The sequence below is a fragment of the Habropoda laboriosa genome, unplaced genomic scaffold, assembly GCF_001263275.1.
Source record: "Habropoda laboriosa isolate 0110345459 unplaced genomic scaffold, ASM126327v1 scaffold33, whole genome shotgun sequence".
NCBI classification, from domain to species: domain Eukaryota; kingdom Metazoa; phylum Arthropoda; class Insecta; order Hymenoptera; family Apidae; genus Habropoda; species Habropoda laboriosa.
The window spans coordinates 690,727-707,965 of NW_017100187.1; the positions used below are offsets into that span (position 1 = coordinate 690,727).

Sequence of the window (17,239 nt, forward strand, 5' to 3'; positions counted from 1 at the left end):
TGTCCCTCGAGACCCCTCGCTCTCCACGGCTTATTTAAATAACGGATTTTCGAAATCTCGTTTTCGGCGAGATCACAGGGGTCGCGACGGCTGCGCTAGCACGTGTGCCGATATTTCGCATGTGGCCTCCCTGTAAGTCGAAATTTTCCATTCGATTCGTACGATAGAATTACTCACGTTCGTCGTCCTCTCTCTCTCTCTGCTTTGCTCTTTTTTCGTTGGTCGCTGTGTGCGAGTGTAGGAAGGTGAATTTGGAGCGATATACCGGGAATAAAGGTTGGGACGAGTGTACATGGTAGTCGATCTCGAAGGAGTACGGCGTATCGTCTGGAGGTTGTACACCTGGAAGCGTAGGAAACGGCTCTCGTGGGAGGTTCCAGCGGCGAACGTTCCCTGTCCGCACGTCCCCCGGCCCGTCCATCGATTAATTACCCGGCGCTCACTCGTTAATTAGCCTTGAAGCTCCGCGACGTGCATCTCTCCACGCAGAAATCGAATGGTCGGTCACGATAACAACGCCTCCATTAAACGCGAATAATTGAAACTGGAATGGAAAAAAAGGACGAGAAAGATGTTGAACCTCGTCGACCCGTGTGAAACGGTCAATTTTCACGTCCGTGTGTGTCCTCGCTTTTGCTGCACCTCGTTAAAACTGGATTGGAACCATCGAACGCGAGGGAGAGAACTCTTCTGCCTCCTTTTCACAACGGAGACGAGAAAGAATGTAAAAAGAGGCGAGAGCAAGAGGATCCTCTCCCGAAGAGTCGCGTTTTTCCGCGTGAGTGGCTATTAAGACGTTTTAGCGCGTTTTGTGAACGAAGGAAGAAAAAGGAGGAACGAGAGAAGAAGAAGAAGAAGAAGGAGAGGAGATCCACTGGCCCCTGGTTGGGTCTACTTAGAGCCGATAGAGGCGGCCTAACTACCGTAACCGTATCCAGGTCTAAATAGTTGGAGTTACGCTAAGTAGCCCTAACCAGATTAGTAAGTCGTTGCGTGCTCTATTTTTAACGGCGCGCCGCCGGCATTCGAGGCGTTTTACGTGGAACACACCGTGCTACGAGGGACCAGAATGTTCAGCAGAAGAGAGAGATGTTGTAGCTGGTGGTCAGATAAAAAGCAGCTGAATATGAAAGAGAAGGATGGATCGAGAGAAGCTTTATCCTAATCCCCGTAAACGAGACACGTCCTCTTCGAAACGTTGCCCTTCTTTCCGGCCCCCTGCTACTTCTTCTTCTTCTTCTTAGTGGTCCCCGATGGGTTTCGACGGAAGATCCTCGTTTTTATGCGAAGATTGCATAGGTAAATGGATTTCTGTAAAAATGTTGGACATTTCTAATTCGGTCGTTTTCACCGGTGGAAAATAACGACGGCCGTGGTAAATGTAATTGGATCGTAACCGGAAGTGCGATTGCCGCGGCTCGATGTCAGCGGTTCTCTCGACATCATCCTCGAAATCCAAATATTGGAGGCAAACATCGTCCGTCGTTGGCGGTGGCAGAGCGTGAATTTATTTGCACGCCGCTCGACCGTTTAAACGTTCTCCACTTGTCGCGCGCGCGCGTCGGAGGAAAGCGAGAACAAGAGGAGGGAACACGGAGAGGAGAGAGCCGTTAGAGGAGAGCGCGTGGAAGGGAACGACACACAGTGGCCCGTATACGCATACACACACACGTGAACGCATGGATATATATATGTACGTACATATAACGAGACGAATGGTGGCAAGGGGGGAATTTTATTTCCGCTCACATTAATTTCAACGACGCAGAAGACGGTCGCCACAAGGCGCAGCGCTTGAAATTACGAATATTATGACTTCAACCAGTTCTCAGAATTCTATGTTTTTCATTCTTTAATCTCGGCCCTCCTCGTGTTTCACACCATATCTTATGAACACACTCGCCCTCTTTCTAGCCCCTGGTCTTAGCCTCTCTTCCTTCCTTCGTTGCTCCTCATTTCCACGAGAACACCTACCAAAGAGCTGACCATGTGCACACGTGGAATCAAACGTCCTAGGGACTTTTGCGTTGCTTAGGGAGGTTGTGTTGCACTTGCTACCTTTTCAGAAGACCTGCGGATACGTTATCGACAAATGTAACGTCTAGGAGATATACGAAGCGCATCTTGTTTCGTCATTTTCCGGGTCAATTTCGGTGATACGGACGTTTGCTGGACAGTGCATACTCCGCTTGAATTAGGGTTGTTGCGCAAATTTGAATATTAGGTGCATTCGAATTTTGGGCGCGTTTGATTATTCGGCACATTCCAGTATTTGGCGCATTCGAGTATTCGGCGCATTCGAATGTTCGGCGAACTCCAATATTCGGCGCGTTTGAGTATTCGGCGCGTTTGAATATTCGGCGCGTTTGAATATTTGGCGCGTTTGAGTATCCGGTGCGTTTGAGTATTCGGCGCGTTTGAATTTTGAACGCGTTTGAATATTTGGCGCGTTTGAGTATTCGGTGCGTTTGAATATTCGGCGCATTCCAATATTCGGCGCATTCCAATATTCGGCGCACTCCAATATTCGGCGCGTTTGAGTATTCGGCGCGTTTGAGTATTCGGCGCGTTTGAATATTCGGCGCGTTTGAATATTCGGCGCATTTGAATTTTGAACGCGTTTGAATATTTGGCGCGTTTGAGTATTCGGTGCGTTTGAATATTTGACGCAATCAAATATTCGGCGCACTCCAATATTCGGCGCGTTTGAATTTTGAGCGCGTTTGAATTTTCGCTGCGTTTGAATATTTGGCGCGTTTGCATTTTGAGCGCGTTTGAATATTTGGCGCAATCGAATATTCGGCGCATTCCAATATTCAGCGCGTTTGAATATTCAGCGCATTTGAATTTTGGGCGCGTTTAAGTATTCAGCGCGTTTGAATATTCAGCGCATTTGAATTTTGGGCGCGTTTAAGTATTCGGCGCATTCAAATTTTTGGCGCGTTTGAATATTAGGTGTATTCGAATTTTGGGCGCGTTTGAATACCAATAGAATTCGAATTTCATCTTCAAATTATCCGAATAAAGAGCTCATATTCGAAACTATTCGAATGATTCACCTATTGGAAGTTCCACCTTCCAGGTTCGATCCCGGTCCCGGTAATAGAGAGATGATTGATGTCAGCAGTTTAGCGATATGGTAGCTTTGAACCGCGACAAACGGGTACAGTGACTTGAGGGACGACGTTGAGATAACATTGATCTGTCGATCTTAGGCTTTAATCTTACTCGAAAAATCGTTCCTACCCGATTCGTTCTACATTCCTCCCAGGATTAAAAACGAAAAAGAGAAAAAATGGTAGACTCTAAGAACGAACGATGTATAGTAGCTCGAGGAATTTTTATTTCTCGTTCACGTGGAGCAGAAATTTTCCCAAACGCGCCACAATCCACTCGAGTGAATATGTTTGAAAGATAAGCGGACGCGTATTTTAAGTCGCTGGCGAATTTGAATAATCTACCGGTATTCCAGCAGACACTCGAGTGAGCCACGAGGCCCTGTCCAGCCCCCAGGCCTGGCAACATTACATTCAAGTGTTTGACGAACGAACCAACGAACACGTTACGTCGCCTGACTTTTTTGTTTTCCCGCTTCTGGTATCGGCATCAGCGTCGAGCTATGTCGAGTGCCTGAACGGTTTCTCTCTCTCTATCTTTCTCTCCCTTTCTCTCCCACCGATCTGTGTTATACGTTGCCAGAATTTTCGTGTACGGATCGTTTCTCGCTCTTAATGATCCTTTTGTGACGGGAACATTGACCTCTGGTCCGTTCCCTGGGGACTGGAACGCCCAGTGCCCTGTTTTCACTCAATTTTTCTTCGTTACGAGACTGGCCTCTGTTCCGAGCTCTGTTATGCTTTCTTGTCGACCGTCTGAGGGAGGTGTCTGAGGTCTGGCGACATCTTCGAGATGATTTAATGAAGAGTAGGCTACGATAGCTCTCTCGCGGGTACTTAAACCGTATCGCAACTTCCAATTACCCCACAGCCTAATAATTCATCGCTTCTATCTTCCACAAATTTTAACAAATCTCTTAATCTTCCTAACAAATATCAATCTCTGTGTAACACTTGGTAAGATGATCGACAAGACGGAGAGTTTCACAGTTACTCTCCGAAGTGTGACAAGGCTCGTTAAGGATTCCAAGACGGAACGTACGAGATAGGCAGAAGAAAAGGCAGCAAGTCCTAGGAAAATGTCTCAATTTCCATCCTGCCTAGGTTGCCTCTCTCGACCGGCTCTATTCCTTTCCCGGTAAACCTGTCTGAATTCATCATCGTCGAGGCGTAACGCCGTTGATCGTCGCTTGCTAACCTTTTTTCTTCCACTAATCAACCCCACCTCTCTCTCTCTCTCTCTCTATCCTACGTGTACGTATGTGTCTTCCATTCAAATTGAATCATTAGGAGGAGAGAGAGAGAAGAGCATCGCTTCGTCGCCACAAGATCTTTTTTTTCTGCGACCGGGTTTCTCGAATAATAGCCCGAAGAATTTCAAGGTTTCCCGCCGCGGGCACTTTCCGCGCGCGGTTCCGTCTTTATTCTCGGCGGGTTCGAGACCGGCACCCCGGGAATCTAGGCCAGCGAGCCGGGAATTTCTCTTTTCTCGAATCCACCGAGGAGGAACGCCGCGACGGGATAAAAAGAACGAGCCACCGCGGTGGACGGGAGACAATGATAGATCCGGAGGGGTGAGAAATTCCTCTTGAGTCCGCCGCGAACGCTTCGAAGTCTTCGATCAATTAAGCCGAGTTTGGACACTTTCGATATTAGTGATCTTGGAGGTGTTGTCGTGGAAACGAGAGTTTTCGGAAGGTTAGAGTGTTTCTTGACACGTTGGGTGTATAAAGGGTTGTTGGGAAAATTGGTGAATGTGCGCAACAGGTTTAATTTGCCGTTGAAAATTGTTGATAGTGTTGTTTTCGTTGCCTTTGTGCATCGCTGCAGTAGGTCCGTATACTGTGAAACACCCTGTATATACCAGAGGGTGAGTTGTGCGTCCAGGGAACGCTGGAAGGCTCTAATTGAATCGCAATCAATTCAATCATCCTCGAAATTAAATACGTTAACTCTTCTTGCATATGTGCACCTTTTTTATTTTCAAATCAGCGTGCTTTAGTATTCTTGAAAATTCCAACATTCGTCGTGCAAGAAATTAGATCACTTCTTTTAACTTCAAAAAAATCGCTCCTGAAGAGGTTAGTATACCAAGAGCAGACGTTCCACGCAAAATCCGAACGTGTATATGTAGATTCGTACGTCAGGCCGGCTCAGGTACGAACCGATCGGAAGGGTTAACAATAGCGAGCACCCCGAAAATGCGAATTCTTAAAGGAAAATTCGCGAAAGAAGTATATGCAGCGTAAGGGTGAAGAAAAATGCTTCTCGACGATTCCAGCAGCCTGACAAAGACACACTCCGGTCCCATTGTCCAGGGTCGATCGAGCTGCACTCGGATTCGACGGTGTTGTGTACGTGCGTACATGTGCAAACAGGGTGATAATGTATTCAAGGTCCGCCCCGTGGACGATGGTGGGGGTGAAACGGGGCGGCCCGCTCGCTATACGTACTGTAACAGATGTTAATTATCCCTTCTGTGTATAGTCGGCAAAAAAAGAGCCTGGTCTCTCTCTTACTCGGACATATCGTCCACTCGTGTGCATCCCCGTTGTGGAACGCCTGTTTGTATCCTCGTATTCGAACTGGTCACGTGGCCCGCCTAGCACGCCGCTCTCCAATAGCGTTCAACTTCCGCCGTGCCCACTAGGGAAATTCACCCAGAACCTTAGGGTCTCTCTCTCGGTCCTTTTGCCTGTCAACTGGGTAACAGCCCCCTTTCACCGTAACGCCAAACTCTACGGCCTAATCGATAAACCTTGGTCTTTGATCTGTGTGATCCTTCCAACGCGTTGTCCGAAAGATGACTGTAGACGATCGTGGACTTTTGAATCTTGTACATGGACGTGTTTAGGTATTGTAGATGTGAAATTTTTCTCTTTTTAACGCATTTGTCGGGAGGCGAAAAAATTATTAGGGACGTTAGAAGGGAGAGAATGGAATTCTCGAAGAGATGTTACACGGGGAAAATGATTTCTTGCGAAGCAGCTGAAGAACCGCTGCGCCATATTCGTCGGGGTCCCTTGATGGATCAAGCTTTAGTACGGAAATAAATAACCGATAATGAGCCCGGCAAAAACGGAACTAACGATTTTCAGGCCGAATTAGGCCGCGCGCCATGGATGCCACTGGGGGGAGTCATTCGAATCGATTGAGGGATCTGACTTGGTCAGCGTGATCACTGTGGTAATCAACATTTTGCGATGGGGAGAGGAAATATGGATGAAAAATTCCGCTGGAAGGCCTCTGTAATTTCTAATGGAATTTTTAAAATTGCCAAATTTCGACGGTGGACAGGGTGATTCAAGAGTCAATCGCAGAATTGAATTTCTCTCGCTTCGAATAAAAGACCTGAGTTCTCTATAATTTCTGAAGGGAGGAATTGGAGATTCCAAAAAGTGCCAAATTTCTATGGTACCCAAATAGGGTAATTCAAGAGTCAAACGTAAATAGAATCGAATTTCCTTTCATTCCAATCATCAGCGAAGAGAATAAAAAATCCAGGTCCTCTACAATTTCTAAGTGAAGGAATTGCAAATTTCGAAAATTGCCAAATTTCTAGATTACGTATGACAATTCCAAAGTCGAACGTAGAATCGAATTCTCCCTCATTCCAGTGACCAACGAAGAAAAGAAAAATCCAAGTCCTCTCTAATTTCCAAGTGAAGGAATTGCAAATTTTAAAAATTGCCAAATTTCTAGATTACGTATGACAATTCCAAAGTCGAACGTAGAATCGAATTCTCCCTCACTCCAGTAACCAACGAAGAAAATAAAAACCCAAGTCCTCTACAGTTTCTAAGTGAAGGAATTGCAAATTTTAAAAATTGCCAAATTTCTAGGGTATAGGTATAGGGTGATTCAAAAGTCAAATGTAGAATTGAATTCTCCCTCATCCAATCGCCACCGAAGAAAAGAAAAATCCAAGTCCTCTATAGTTTCCAAGTGAAGGAATTGCAAATTTCAAAAATTGCCAAATTTCTAGGGTATAGGTATAGGGTGATTCAAAAGTCAAACGTAGAATCGAATTCTCCCTCATTCCAGTGACCAACGAAGAAAAGAAAAATCCATGTCCTCTCTAATTTCCAAGTGAAGGAATTGCGAATTTTAAAAATTGCCAAATTTCTAGGGTACAGGTATAGGGTGATTCAAAAGTCAAACGTAGAATTGAATTCTTCCTCATCCAATCGCCACCGAAGAAAATAAAAATCCAAGTCCTCTACAGTTTCTAAGTGAAGGAATTGCAAATTTTAAAAATTGCCAAATTTCTAGGTTACATATGACAATTCCAAAGTCGAACGTAGAATCGAATTCTCCCTCACTCCAGTGACCAACGAAGAAAAGAAAAATCCAAGTCCTCTACAGTTTCTAAGTGAAGGAATTGCAAATTTCAAAAATTGCCAAATTTCCAGGTTCTAAGTATGAGTCAAAAGTCGAACGTAGATTCGTATCATCCCACATTCCAATCCCCACCGAACACAACAAAAAATCCAAATCCACTTATTCCCGAAGGGAGGAATTGATGATTTCAACAGTTGCCAAATTTCTAAGCCACATGAGGCAAGCTGGAAGAGAGATGGAAAGAGAGAGAGAGGGGGAGATAGAGTAGCGTGGCTCGCGAACGTAGAAACGAATTGTCCCTCGTTCCGCGTTATCGCGGGCCCGTCTACTCGGCTGACCGAGCAGCGCTCGTATATCAGCGTAGCTTTTGTTACGGCGACGTGCCTTTGTTTTCGCCTTGTTCTCGCGTCTCGTTCCAGCGGTGCGAACGTGGACGGTTCTTGGTTCGGCAGCGTAACGGGCCCCAACGACCACGGGGGTTTCGCTGAACTTGCTCTAACCCACTTTCATACAGACACAGAAATAGATAACCGGCAAAGACGTGTCCGCGGCCCATTCTTTCCACCTTCTGACGCCGCTGTCAGCTGTTCGCGGAACTCTCTTTTCTTCTTGCTATTCAAATTCTCTCGCTGTTTCAATTTTTAACCCTTTCACGTTTCCTTCAGAAACTGCACGACACCTCAAAATTCCACCCTCTTCGTGACCAATCTGACTTCATCTAATTTACAACAGTAACAACAAAGAAAAGAATTTTCTATACGTATTTCAGACACGAGGAAGCTTCTCAGACGCGTACATTCACCTGCACTAGTCAAAGGGTTGAACGTCGAGATTTCTTCCACGTGATAAATTACTTCACATTGCAGCAAGAATGTTCGAGTCATTTTCCCGTGCATTTCGTTATATATTCTGTCACGAAACGCGCGATTTCACGAATACAACAGGGAATTGTTATACGTAGATAAATTCTACCCTCTTTGTGCTTCGATGGAATTTTATCCAGCTTGTAATAATTTGTCTATTTTTCCTCTGTTTCAGAATGCATTGAGGAGCCGGCCAGGTTGAGGAGAATCGAGATGTCCGCCGTAACCAGCCCGTATGGCCCCAGTAAGACACTTCCTTTTCTAATGTACCGCCTGAGCAACCCCTCGCTACGACGTTCTAGCGAGGAGACGTAGACGGCTTGCGTCATGCGCCATCCTCTCCCGTTTAATCGAATCGTAATAGCCGTGCGCGCGGGTCGGCTCCTCCGGCAGCAATTCCAAGAACGTTCAATTAACGTTTCTGCGGCCCGGCTGAATTCTAATTAATGTTAAAAATTCATTCGCAACGAACGTGTTGTGCTGTCCTTCGCGTCCTACTGCAAAACAGCCAGTTTAAGATCTCGTTCTCTCTCTGTCTGTCTGTCTCTCTCTCTCTCTCTCTCTCTCTCTCTCTTCCTCTGTACAAATCGCATTCTCTTCGGAACGATGCATATAGAAAGTATGAACGAAATTACACTGTGGAACAGTTGAGGAGGAACAGCTAAAGGAAAACGAAAGAAAAAAAAGAGGCTATTTCGAAACAATATCGGGAGGGAAGAGATCGAAAAGAGCGCAAAAAGGTCACTCTGATGTTCCTTTCCCATCAGCGGAGATGCTTTCCGACTCGGTGTACAACTACGCGACGACCCGGCGGGGCACCGCTGATCAGGACAGCCACTCCCAGTACGATGGCCAGGCTCAGCTGCAGATCACGAGTATCCAGAAGCCACGAAACAAGCGGAAAAACTTCAAACCGATAAGCAGCCGTATGGTAGAGGTGTCTGATGAGTCTGAGAAAGAGGACGAAGATCTGGAGGCAATGGAGGAGAGCTCTAGCGAGATACTAGAGTACGAGAGGAAGACGATGCTGCTTCCAGCTGAGGACAGGTCCAAGCAGAGGCTGAACAACAACGAGGTCAGCCCTATGGACCTGTCCGTGACCACCAGGCCACCGTCGTCCGAGGCTGACGACGACAGCGGCGATTCTCTCAGGCATAAGTTCATCCTGGAGCAGCTCAGATCTCAGAAACTTTATTCACCTGGTGGCGAAGTAAGTATTCAAAGAGGAATGTCGTTTAACACTTGCAATTTGCTTTTTCCCTTCGGTGATGAGTCTCTTGCACGTTGGCGAAAGAGTATTTAGGTACTTTTAGGGTTGGAATTGCGAGTTTTACCGGAGCTTTGGGACGAAATGGAAAAGTTACCTTAGAATATTTAATCAGAGGAAAATATCACTCTGTTGATCGACACTCGAATCTTCCTTTCGAGCACGCATTCTGCATTGAGTCGAAAATTTGAGAAAGGAATTCGCATCTCCGGAAATTAATTACAGAGAAATATCTGGATTATCTTTCACGCTCTAATTTTCCTTTGCACAATTCTGCATTGTGCCAGAAATTTCCGTTTCCGAAAGTTAATCGTAGAAAAATATCGACGACGACCGAATTATTTTCCTTCGCATACTGAAATTCTGCATTGAGTCGAAAAGTAGTTTCTTAAGTTTCCGAAAACTTTCATGTACCATCGGTGATCTATATTATGATACACGCTGTTTCCGATCGCAGCAAAGGGTTAACGTTGTTAGTAACAATTGCATGAATTGTCCAGGCCAGGAGTCCAAACTCCGAGTCCTCCGAGAAGAGCGACAGCGGTGTCCTGGACACGGAGTCAGGTCGTTTGGACGATACAGCGTTCGAAGACGAGCGGGGACAGGACGCTGACGGTGAGACCGAGTGCGAAGAGAGGAAACCCTTCGAAGGGATGAGGGAATACGCGGAATCGACGATGCAAGAGCTGTTGGCGATCTACGGGCTGGCGGGTGGAGAATTGGCGAAGTCAGTGAGCAGACAGCTACCGCCGACCTTCCTGAACCCTGCGACTGGTCAACAGTCTCATGGTGAGTCTTCGATCGTCGTTCTTTTTATCAGCTCCCCTGACGAATCTATCGGTCATTTAGATCAGCTACGTAGAAAGCTAATAGCCGTTGATACGTTCGCTGTCCGAGCCTTGTGAAAATAATTGAATTAACTGTGTCACTTGAATCCAAAGAATGCATTCTGAAGCATATCCTTTTTTCTTCGAACTTTAGAAAAATATGAAATACTTCACTTCCTTAGCAAAGAAGTAATCGTAAATTTTTCCACTCCACTCGGAGCAGCGAACGTGTCGATAATTCGAAACAGTTCGAAATTGAATAGTCGGACGAGGAGAGGTGTTAAACGCGTGGGCGGCGCGTAGAAAGAGAAACAGAGAAAGTAATCGATTTTCAAGGATCCGACGAAATAAATACCAATCGAGGAGCGTACGAACGATCGTGTCAGTTTCTACGAATCGTTATTATTCGCGGCAGGACTCGCGGCGCGACGCGACCATCGTGTTCGGTGAAGAGAAATTAGAGGCGTTCACGGTATTCGACGAAATCGTTAACCGAGCCAACTGGTGGCACGCCGGACGATTGGTTGGCATCGAATTCGGGGCTGGACTAGAGACAAATTGACAATTGCAAGCGGTCGACGATTCGTGATTCTACTTGGCGTAGAATCAATCTCTCCTCTCTGACCTCGGCGTTTCAACGTTCCTTTTATCAGCGACTTGAGAAAGGAAAAAAAGGGGGGAGGGGAGGAAGAAGGAAGAAGAAAGAAAGAAACGATTATTAACCCGATTGTGGATTCATTGTTTCTCTTATCGTAATAGGGTGGAACCGGTTTATCGATCATGCGCCACGTTTTCATAGTTTCTATCGGAACAAAACATAGTTACCGTGAAAGCGGTCTCTGATTGATCAATCTGTTCCCCTGTGGGGAGGAAAGGGAACGAGAGGGAATCAGCTGCTTCTGTTATTAAGAAGCTCTAGAAAAAGATCCAATCCAATAAGGGGACAAATGGCTCTCTTATCGCGATCAGTTGATCAGAATTCATTTTATTCCACGGCAGATTTCAATTATCTTTTTTATTTTCTATTCATAGTTTTTTTGTGCCGGTATTAAATTCCGAATTCCAAGTGCACCAAGTGTGGGCTGACGCTGCGAAACCTCGAATAAGCGAACTGTTCGAATCGTTCCGATCATTTCGAATGTCGATTTTTTATTCGGATTGGAATTCTTTACTCGGACAATTCGAATAGGAATTCTTCGTTTGGATGATTCGAATAATTCGGATAATTTCGAGCAGGAATTCTTTATTTGGATGACTCGGATAATTCGAGTAATTTCGAATAGGAACTCTTTATTCGAATACTTCGGATAATTTCCAATACGAATTCTTTACTCGGTTGATTCGAATAATTTCGAATAGGGATTCTTTATTCGGATAATTTTTATTACGAATTCTTTATTCAGACGATTCGGATAATTGGAGTAATTTCGAATAGGAACTCTTTACTCGGATACTTCGGATAATTTCCAATACGAATTCTTTACTCGGTTGATTCGAATAATTTCGAATAGGGATTCTTTATTCGGATAATTTTTATTACGAATTCTTTATTCAGACGATTCGGATAATTGGAGTAATTTCGAATAGGAATTCTTTACTCGGATAACTGGAATAATTCCGACAATTTTGAATACGAATTCCTTATTCAGACGATTCGGATAATTTGAGTAATTTCAAATAGGAACTTTCCATTCCAATAATTCGAATAATTTTGAATACGAATTTAGATTCTTTATTCGGACGATTCGAATAACTCGGATACTTCCGAATACGATGTTTTTATTCGGGTTATTCGAATAACTCGGATAATTGGAATATTGGAAGTGTTGGAATTGCACCGAACACTTGGTGATATTGGAATTTTCGTAGCAGCCCTAGTAGAGACGTGGACGAATGCTCGAGCGTGTGGAGTAAGGTTAGTTTTTAGATTAGACTGTACGTATGCACCAGAACAGAATGTGGCACTTACATATTGCCAGTGCATCGCATATGCGCGCACGTGAATATGCGATGGCTCTCTGGCAAGATGGCCGACTTATAACTCATAAAGTCGGTCGGTTCCCGCGCGCGCGAACCGTTGACTGCCTCGCGATCGATGGATGCCCCTTTGAGATCAGCCAGCGTCATCGTTTCCCGTTGCCGCGCGTCTCGCGTGGGTTGACAAGTCTCACGAATTCCCCACGGTGTGTATTGTACGCCTCTCGTCTCCCATCTCTCTCTCTCTCTCTCTCTCTTTCAAGACTCGCACACGCCACTGCCTCTAACGAGTCAATTTCGCTATTCTTCTTCCATTCGCATTTACCTCCAAGATACACTCAGGGCAAACGTCGACTTTTTGAATTACCTTCTGCCACACTCTGATTGATTCATAGCCTAAACATCGTGAATCGACTTTTCTTCGTCGGGTCTTGCACACACGTTACGTATATACCTGAACGTTACTTCTCTCTCTCTCTCTCTCTTCCTATTTCTCTGTTCGAAGAGTTTACAGAACAAAGCGAATAATAAGCGTTCGAAGTGATGAGTCAGTCTCGAGAGACGTTTCTAATGAAAAAAAAACAAACTTAGAAGAAATAGGCGATCTCTTCTGTTCGAACGAGATAGAAGAGTTGGAGGTGAAAATTAATGGAAAAAGGTGTGGATTACCGGATTCTATTCTCTCGGTACATTGTTGAATTCTCCAAGACTGACTCATCGTTCAAAGGTCCCCCACCCGCTCGATATTCATACATTATGTAAGTTAACCTTACGTCGATGTAAAAGGACCCCGACGGGACTGTGCATTGTTGCTCGATTGAGTCTTTCGTGGACGTGTAGTAGACGATCTTCGTCGTATTCGATTAAATTCACGGCATCCTGCCAATTACCAGAAAACTGACCGCGTGAAATCGAATGCGACATGCCTCGTGAAACGTCATCCTCGTTCTTTCTTCTCCTTCTTCGTTCTCGATCTTCGTCAAGAATTGGGAATCTTGCTGACACGTGTAACCGGCTTTATCCTCGTTGGTGAACAAGTGTTACAGCAAGCTTCAGAGATGGAGGATTAATTCGTAGAAACTTTACTCTCTACACGGTTGTCACTTGTCTCTTCTATTGGAATAATTTCCGAGAACGATGACCTGGAATCGCGGGATTCTTTTAACCTCGGCCAGGTGAAAATAAGTGGAGCTCCTCTAGCAGTACGGCCACCTACACAAACGCAACCCGTGGCGAACAAAAGGCTACCTCTGGCGGACTGATAGGGGGAAAAATCGCTCGTAATTTATCATGTAAAAGCGGCGTGTGTCGCTTGGCGCGCGTGAATCGAGTGACGAAGGAGCACGGGCAAAAGGAACACTCTCTTCAAACGTCCGTCTTTTCTGCGAACCTTCGCGTCTCTTCCAATATACCGCCTGTGTCCGTTTCTTCCGCCACGAATACATTAACCGCGTGCACCTCCTCGCGTTAATCCAGAAAACCGCTGTCTTTCAAAGGCGAAGCTTCGAAAATCCTTGAAAAACGACATCGACGATTCCTTCTTCGGCTGTGCATCTAGGCGTCAACCGTTCGATTTTGCTGCGGGAGAGGTTGCAAGTCGGATCTCCTTTGAAATTTCTATTTTGTTTAAATATTCAGTGTATCCTCTATTTTACTATGCTGAAGAAATTTACGGAGGACCATAGACCTGCTGTCTGTCTTCCTTAATTATTTAACCACCCTGAACTCGCGCAATTTTTCAGTGCACACCGACTCGCGTCGGTCTCTCGCCGATTTTTGAACGATCGGAATATGGTATTTCTACCGTAGTTTCATGTAATTCATTCCGAAAACAAGCGAATCCCAATTTCGTCACGCGAGTCTAGGAAGGTTGATCTCAGTCGCCGCTCGATTGCAAGGGGTTAAAACGAAACCAAGGAATACACCGAACTTTTCTCACATCCTCGCGAGTCTGACGCGTTGCTACAAGGTGTTAAAAATGTCCAAGTGAAGCTCGACTGCGCTTCAATCTCGTTTCGACTAAACGTTAAACGCGAACGTCTCCTTAGACAAAGGGAGAAATATCCTCGATTAATCCAGTTTAAAATGATGTTCCGCGGGGGTTGAAAGGGCGAAGGGAACGGGGCAGTGATTGAATCGAGTGGAGAAGGAAGGAGAGAGAGAGAGAGGTGGAGGTGGGTTAATCCGGCGCGAAGAAAAGCAGAAAAGCCGCGTGTGTTGCTGGTGGCTGGCGGAGGCGCGCAGTGGGGCGGAGGACAGCGATGCCTCCGTGAACCCATTAATCATTCGAGCCGGATAAAAGGCAGCAAGGATGAAAAGAGAAGACGGACAGTCGGACGGACGTCGAGCAGAGGCATGCAGCAAGCGGTTGGAACGAGAGAGAGAGAGAGAGAGAGAGAAACGTCTCTCTCCTTCCTTCCTTTCTTTCTTTCTCTCGCTGTTTCGTTCCTTGCTCTTGCCTGCCTGCCTTCCTTCTTCTCCTCCACTACTCGAGGATCATTTTTTATTTCGCCTCTTTTCGAAATTCGTTGGACGCTTCTATTGTCGGGACTCAGGAAGAGAAAGGGAGGAGAGAGAGAGAGGAGTCTCTCTACAGACGAGCAGACGGTTCTGAGGGTTCTTTTCGACGGGGAGGAGATTCATTAACTGATAACGCGATTCTTTCTTCGGACGGTCTCTTCTTGAAAATGATATCCCGCCACGGGAATAGCTGGATGCAGTCCTTTCGGACACCTGTTGAGAAATGGTGCTTAGGTTGGTCTGGAAATTCAATTTTTCCTGAAGTTGCGGCTTAGGTGACTTGAATGCTCGAAATTGCATTAGAGCGAGGTAGAAATTTGAATGTTATTTAAATTGAAGATCGACGGAGATAGAGGTGTTTCGAAATTCGAGTTCGACTGTCTCTCCTATTGGTATCTGCATTATTATCAAACTTTAGGTAACACTACGCATACCTGCGTTTGTGTGCCTTTCATATGCCGCGTTAATATTACTAAAGTAAATAAAAAAAATTCTTGCCAAACTGTATCGATGAAAATAGTCGATCGTGTCAGTTTAACGCATCGTCGACCAAATTTCTAAGATTACTCGAAAGATAATTTCCACAGAAATTGGTAAAGACAGTTTCCAGAAAATCGAGCGTTCGAGAACGAAACGGAAGATCCGCTGAATCCGAAGTTGGAAGAAGAAAATCATCTGGCTCGTTTTCCAACGACCTCACCGAAATGATTTCCGATTTAATTCGAGATTGGTGGGCCGGGATGAAGCGTACAGGGGAGCGGAGCGGGTAGGGATCGTTCCGCGAGCTTTTATGTCTCCACGTGTACAGGCCACTCGAGCACGTAGGTAGAGAGAGAGAGTAGCGCGACGTAGGTCTGCCACGAGATCGAAATCGGAGCTCCTTCTTCGTCGGGAGACAAAAGAGCCCCGGTCCGGATGACAGGAGGTGTCGGGAACCTTCTGGGATCGGCGACCTGTTGAATCCTCCTCCTCTCTCTCCTCTCTCATAACCTTCAACGAATTCTGCGTTATTGTGAAAGAAGAAAAAACGAACAGTAGGAGAGAGAAGAAGAGGGACTCTCTCTCACTCTCTACTCGAGAGGCCGAAATACGTTAACCCTTATCTGCGTCTCACAAAGGAGGATTCCGGAATAATCGCGAGACAGCCCCACGTGGCCCATTATTATCCCCGCCAGGCTTGCCTCGATTCATCTCTGCATTGCCAAACGTCGACTAATTGCCACGATAGTCGCACTTCTGCTTGCAGTTTAACCCTTTCACATCCATCCAAGGGGTGTCTCACGATTACTCGATATTTCGTTGGAGAAGCTTCGAAGTATCCCTATAATTTCAATTTTCTCGTGGCAAACTGTGCTGAAAAATCGAGTCATTTGTGTAGCGTAGTTTCGTTACTACCGGCGCCTGTAGGCGTTTTGAAAATTTGCTCGCACTATTCTTAATATAATAAACCGAATTTCAAAAGGATACTCGCAGCCGTGGTTAAAAAATCGTCAGTCACCCATGTTACGCGTTAAAATCTACCGTGGCGAAATGGTTAAATAGGGTTCGTAGATACGAAAGGTTTAATCGTTATTTGGTTGATTAAATAGATATCGATCCGACGACAAGTCTATTCTCCGTCGGTGTACATTTCGCTGGAAAGAAAGGGAGGAATTCACGAGACGTCGACACGGAATCGCGGAACGCGTTTTATGGAAGCTTTTATGAAAGCCTTTACGAGCCACGTACCGAACTAGGCCTGCTTCTGCTGAACACGTGAGGTCTTCTCTCCTCGTATATACATACGCGCTCGTATCTGTTGCTTTTCACTTCGTCAGAGGCGATATTACCGTCGCGGACGATTTCTCTTTGGAAAAATTCCGAATATTTCGAATGGACGAGGGAGTAAATTGTCGTTTCTTATTGATCGAGAGTGTGTGTCGGTGATGTCCGCTTCCGGGTCAATTGGATCTCCTCGGCTCCTTTTTTGTTCGCCAATTAAACTGTGAGTCAGAGGTCTGGGGCTTATTATTGACGTTGGTGTACAGTCCTACCAGTCGAATCGTCTTCTCTTCTTATTCTTCTTCTTCTGGCTCTGTCACGTGAGAATCTTCCATTTTTATGGAAGATCGCGAGGTTCGTTTCAATTCCAATTAAACGTTCTTCTTTTCCCCCCTTCGTCGAATTAACAAGTCCCACTTCTTTCTCCCCGTTTTTCTTTCCTCGCCGCGAAAATTAACGCGATCATCATCGAGGTCAACGAGCATCGCATCGGTGAAAGACGTGAAACGAGGACCCTCCTCCAAGTTTTTCACTCTCTTCTCTCGCCTCGTGTTCGCTCTCCCCCGT

The 17,239-nt window shown here is 45.6% G+C and overlaps 1 protein-coding gene across 1 annotated transcript in view; it reads left to right on the plus strand.

Annotated features, from left to right (window-relative positions):
• The first annotated feature begins 8,533 nt into the window (after positions 1 to 8,533).
• LOC108579544 overlaps positions 8,534 to 17,239 on the plus strand; it is a 48,533-nt gene continuing 39,827 nt past the window's right edge. The window contains exons 1-3 of the mRNA XM_017943106.1: positions 8,534 to 8,564; positions 9,088 to 9,530; positions 10,088 to 10,376. Coding sequence (XP_017798595.1) covers positions 8,534 to 8,564; positions 9,088 to 9,530; positions 10,088 to 10,376 — 763 coding nt within the window. The remainder of the gene's footprint in view (positions 8,565 to 9,087; positions 9,531 to 10,087; positions 10,377 to 17,239) is intronic.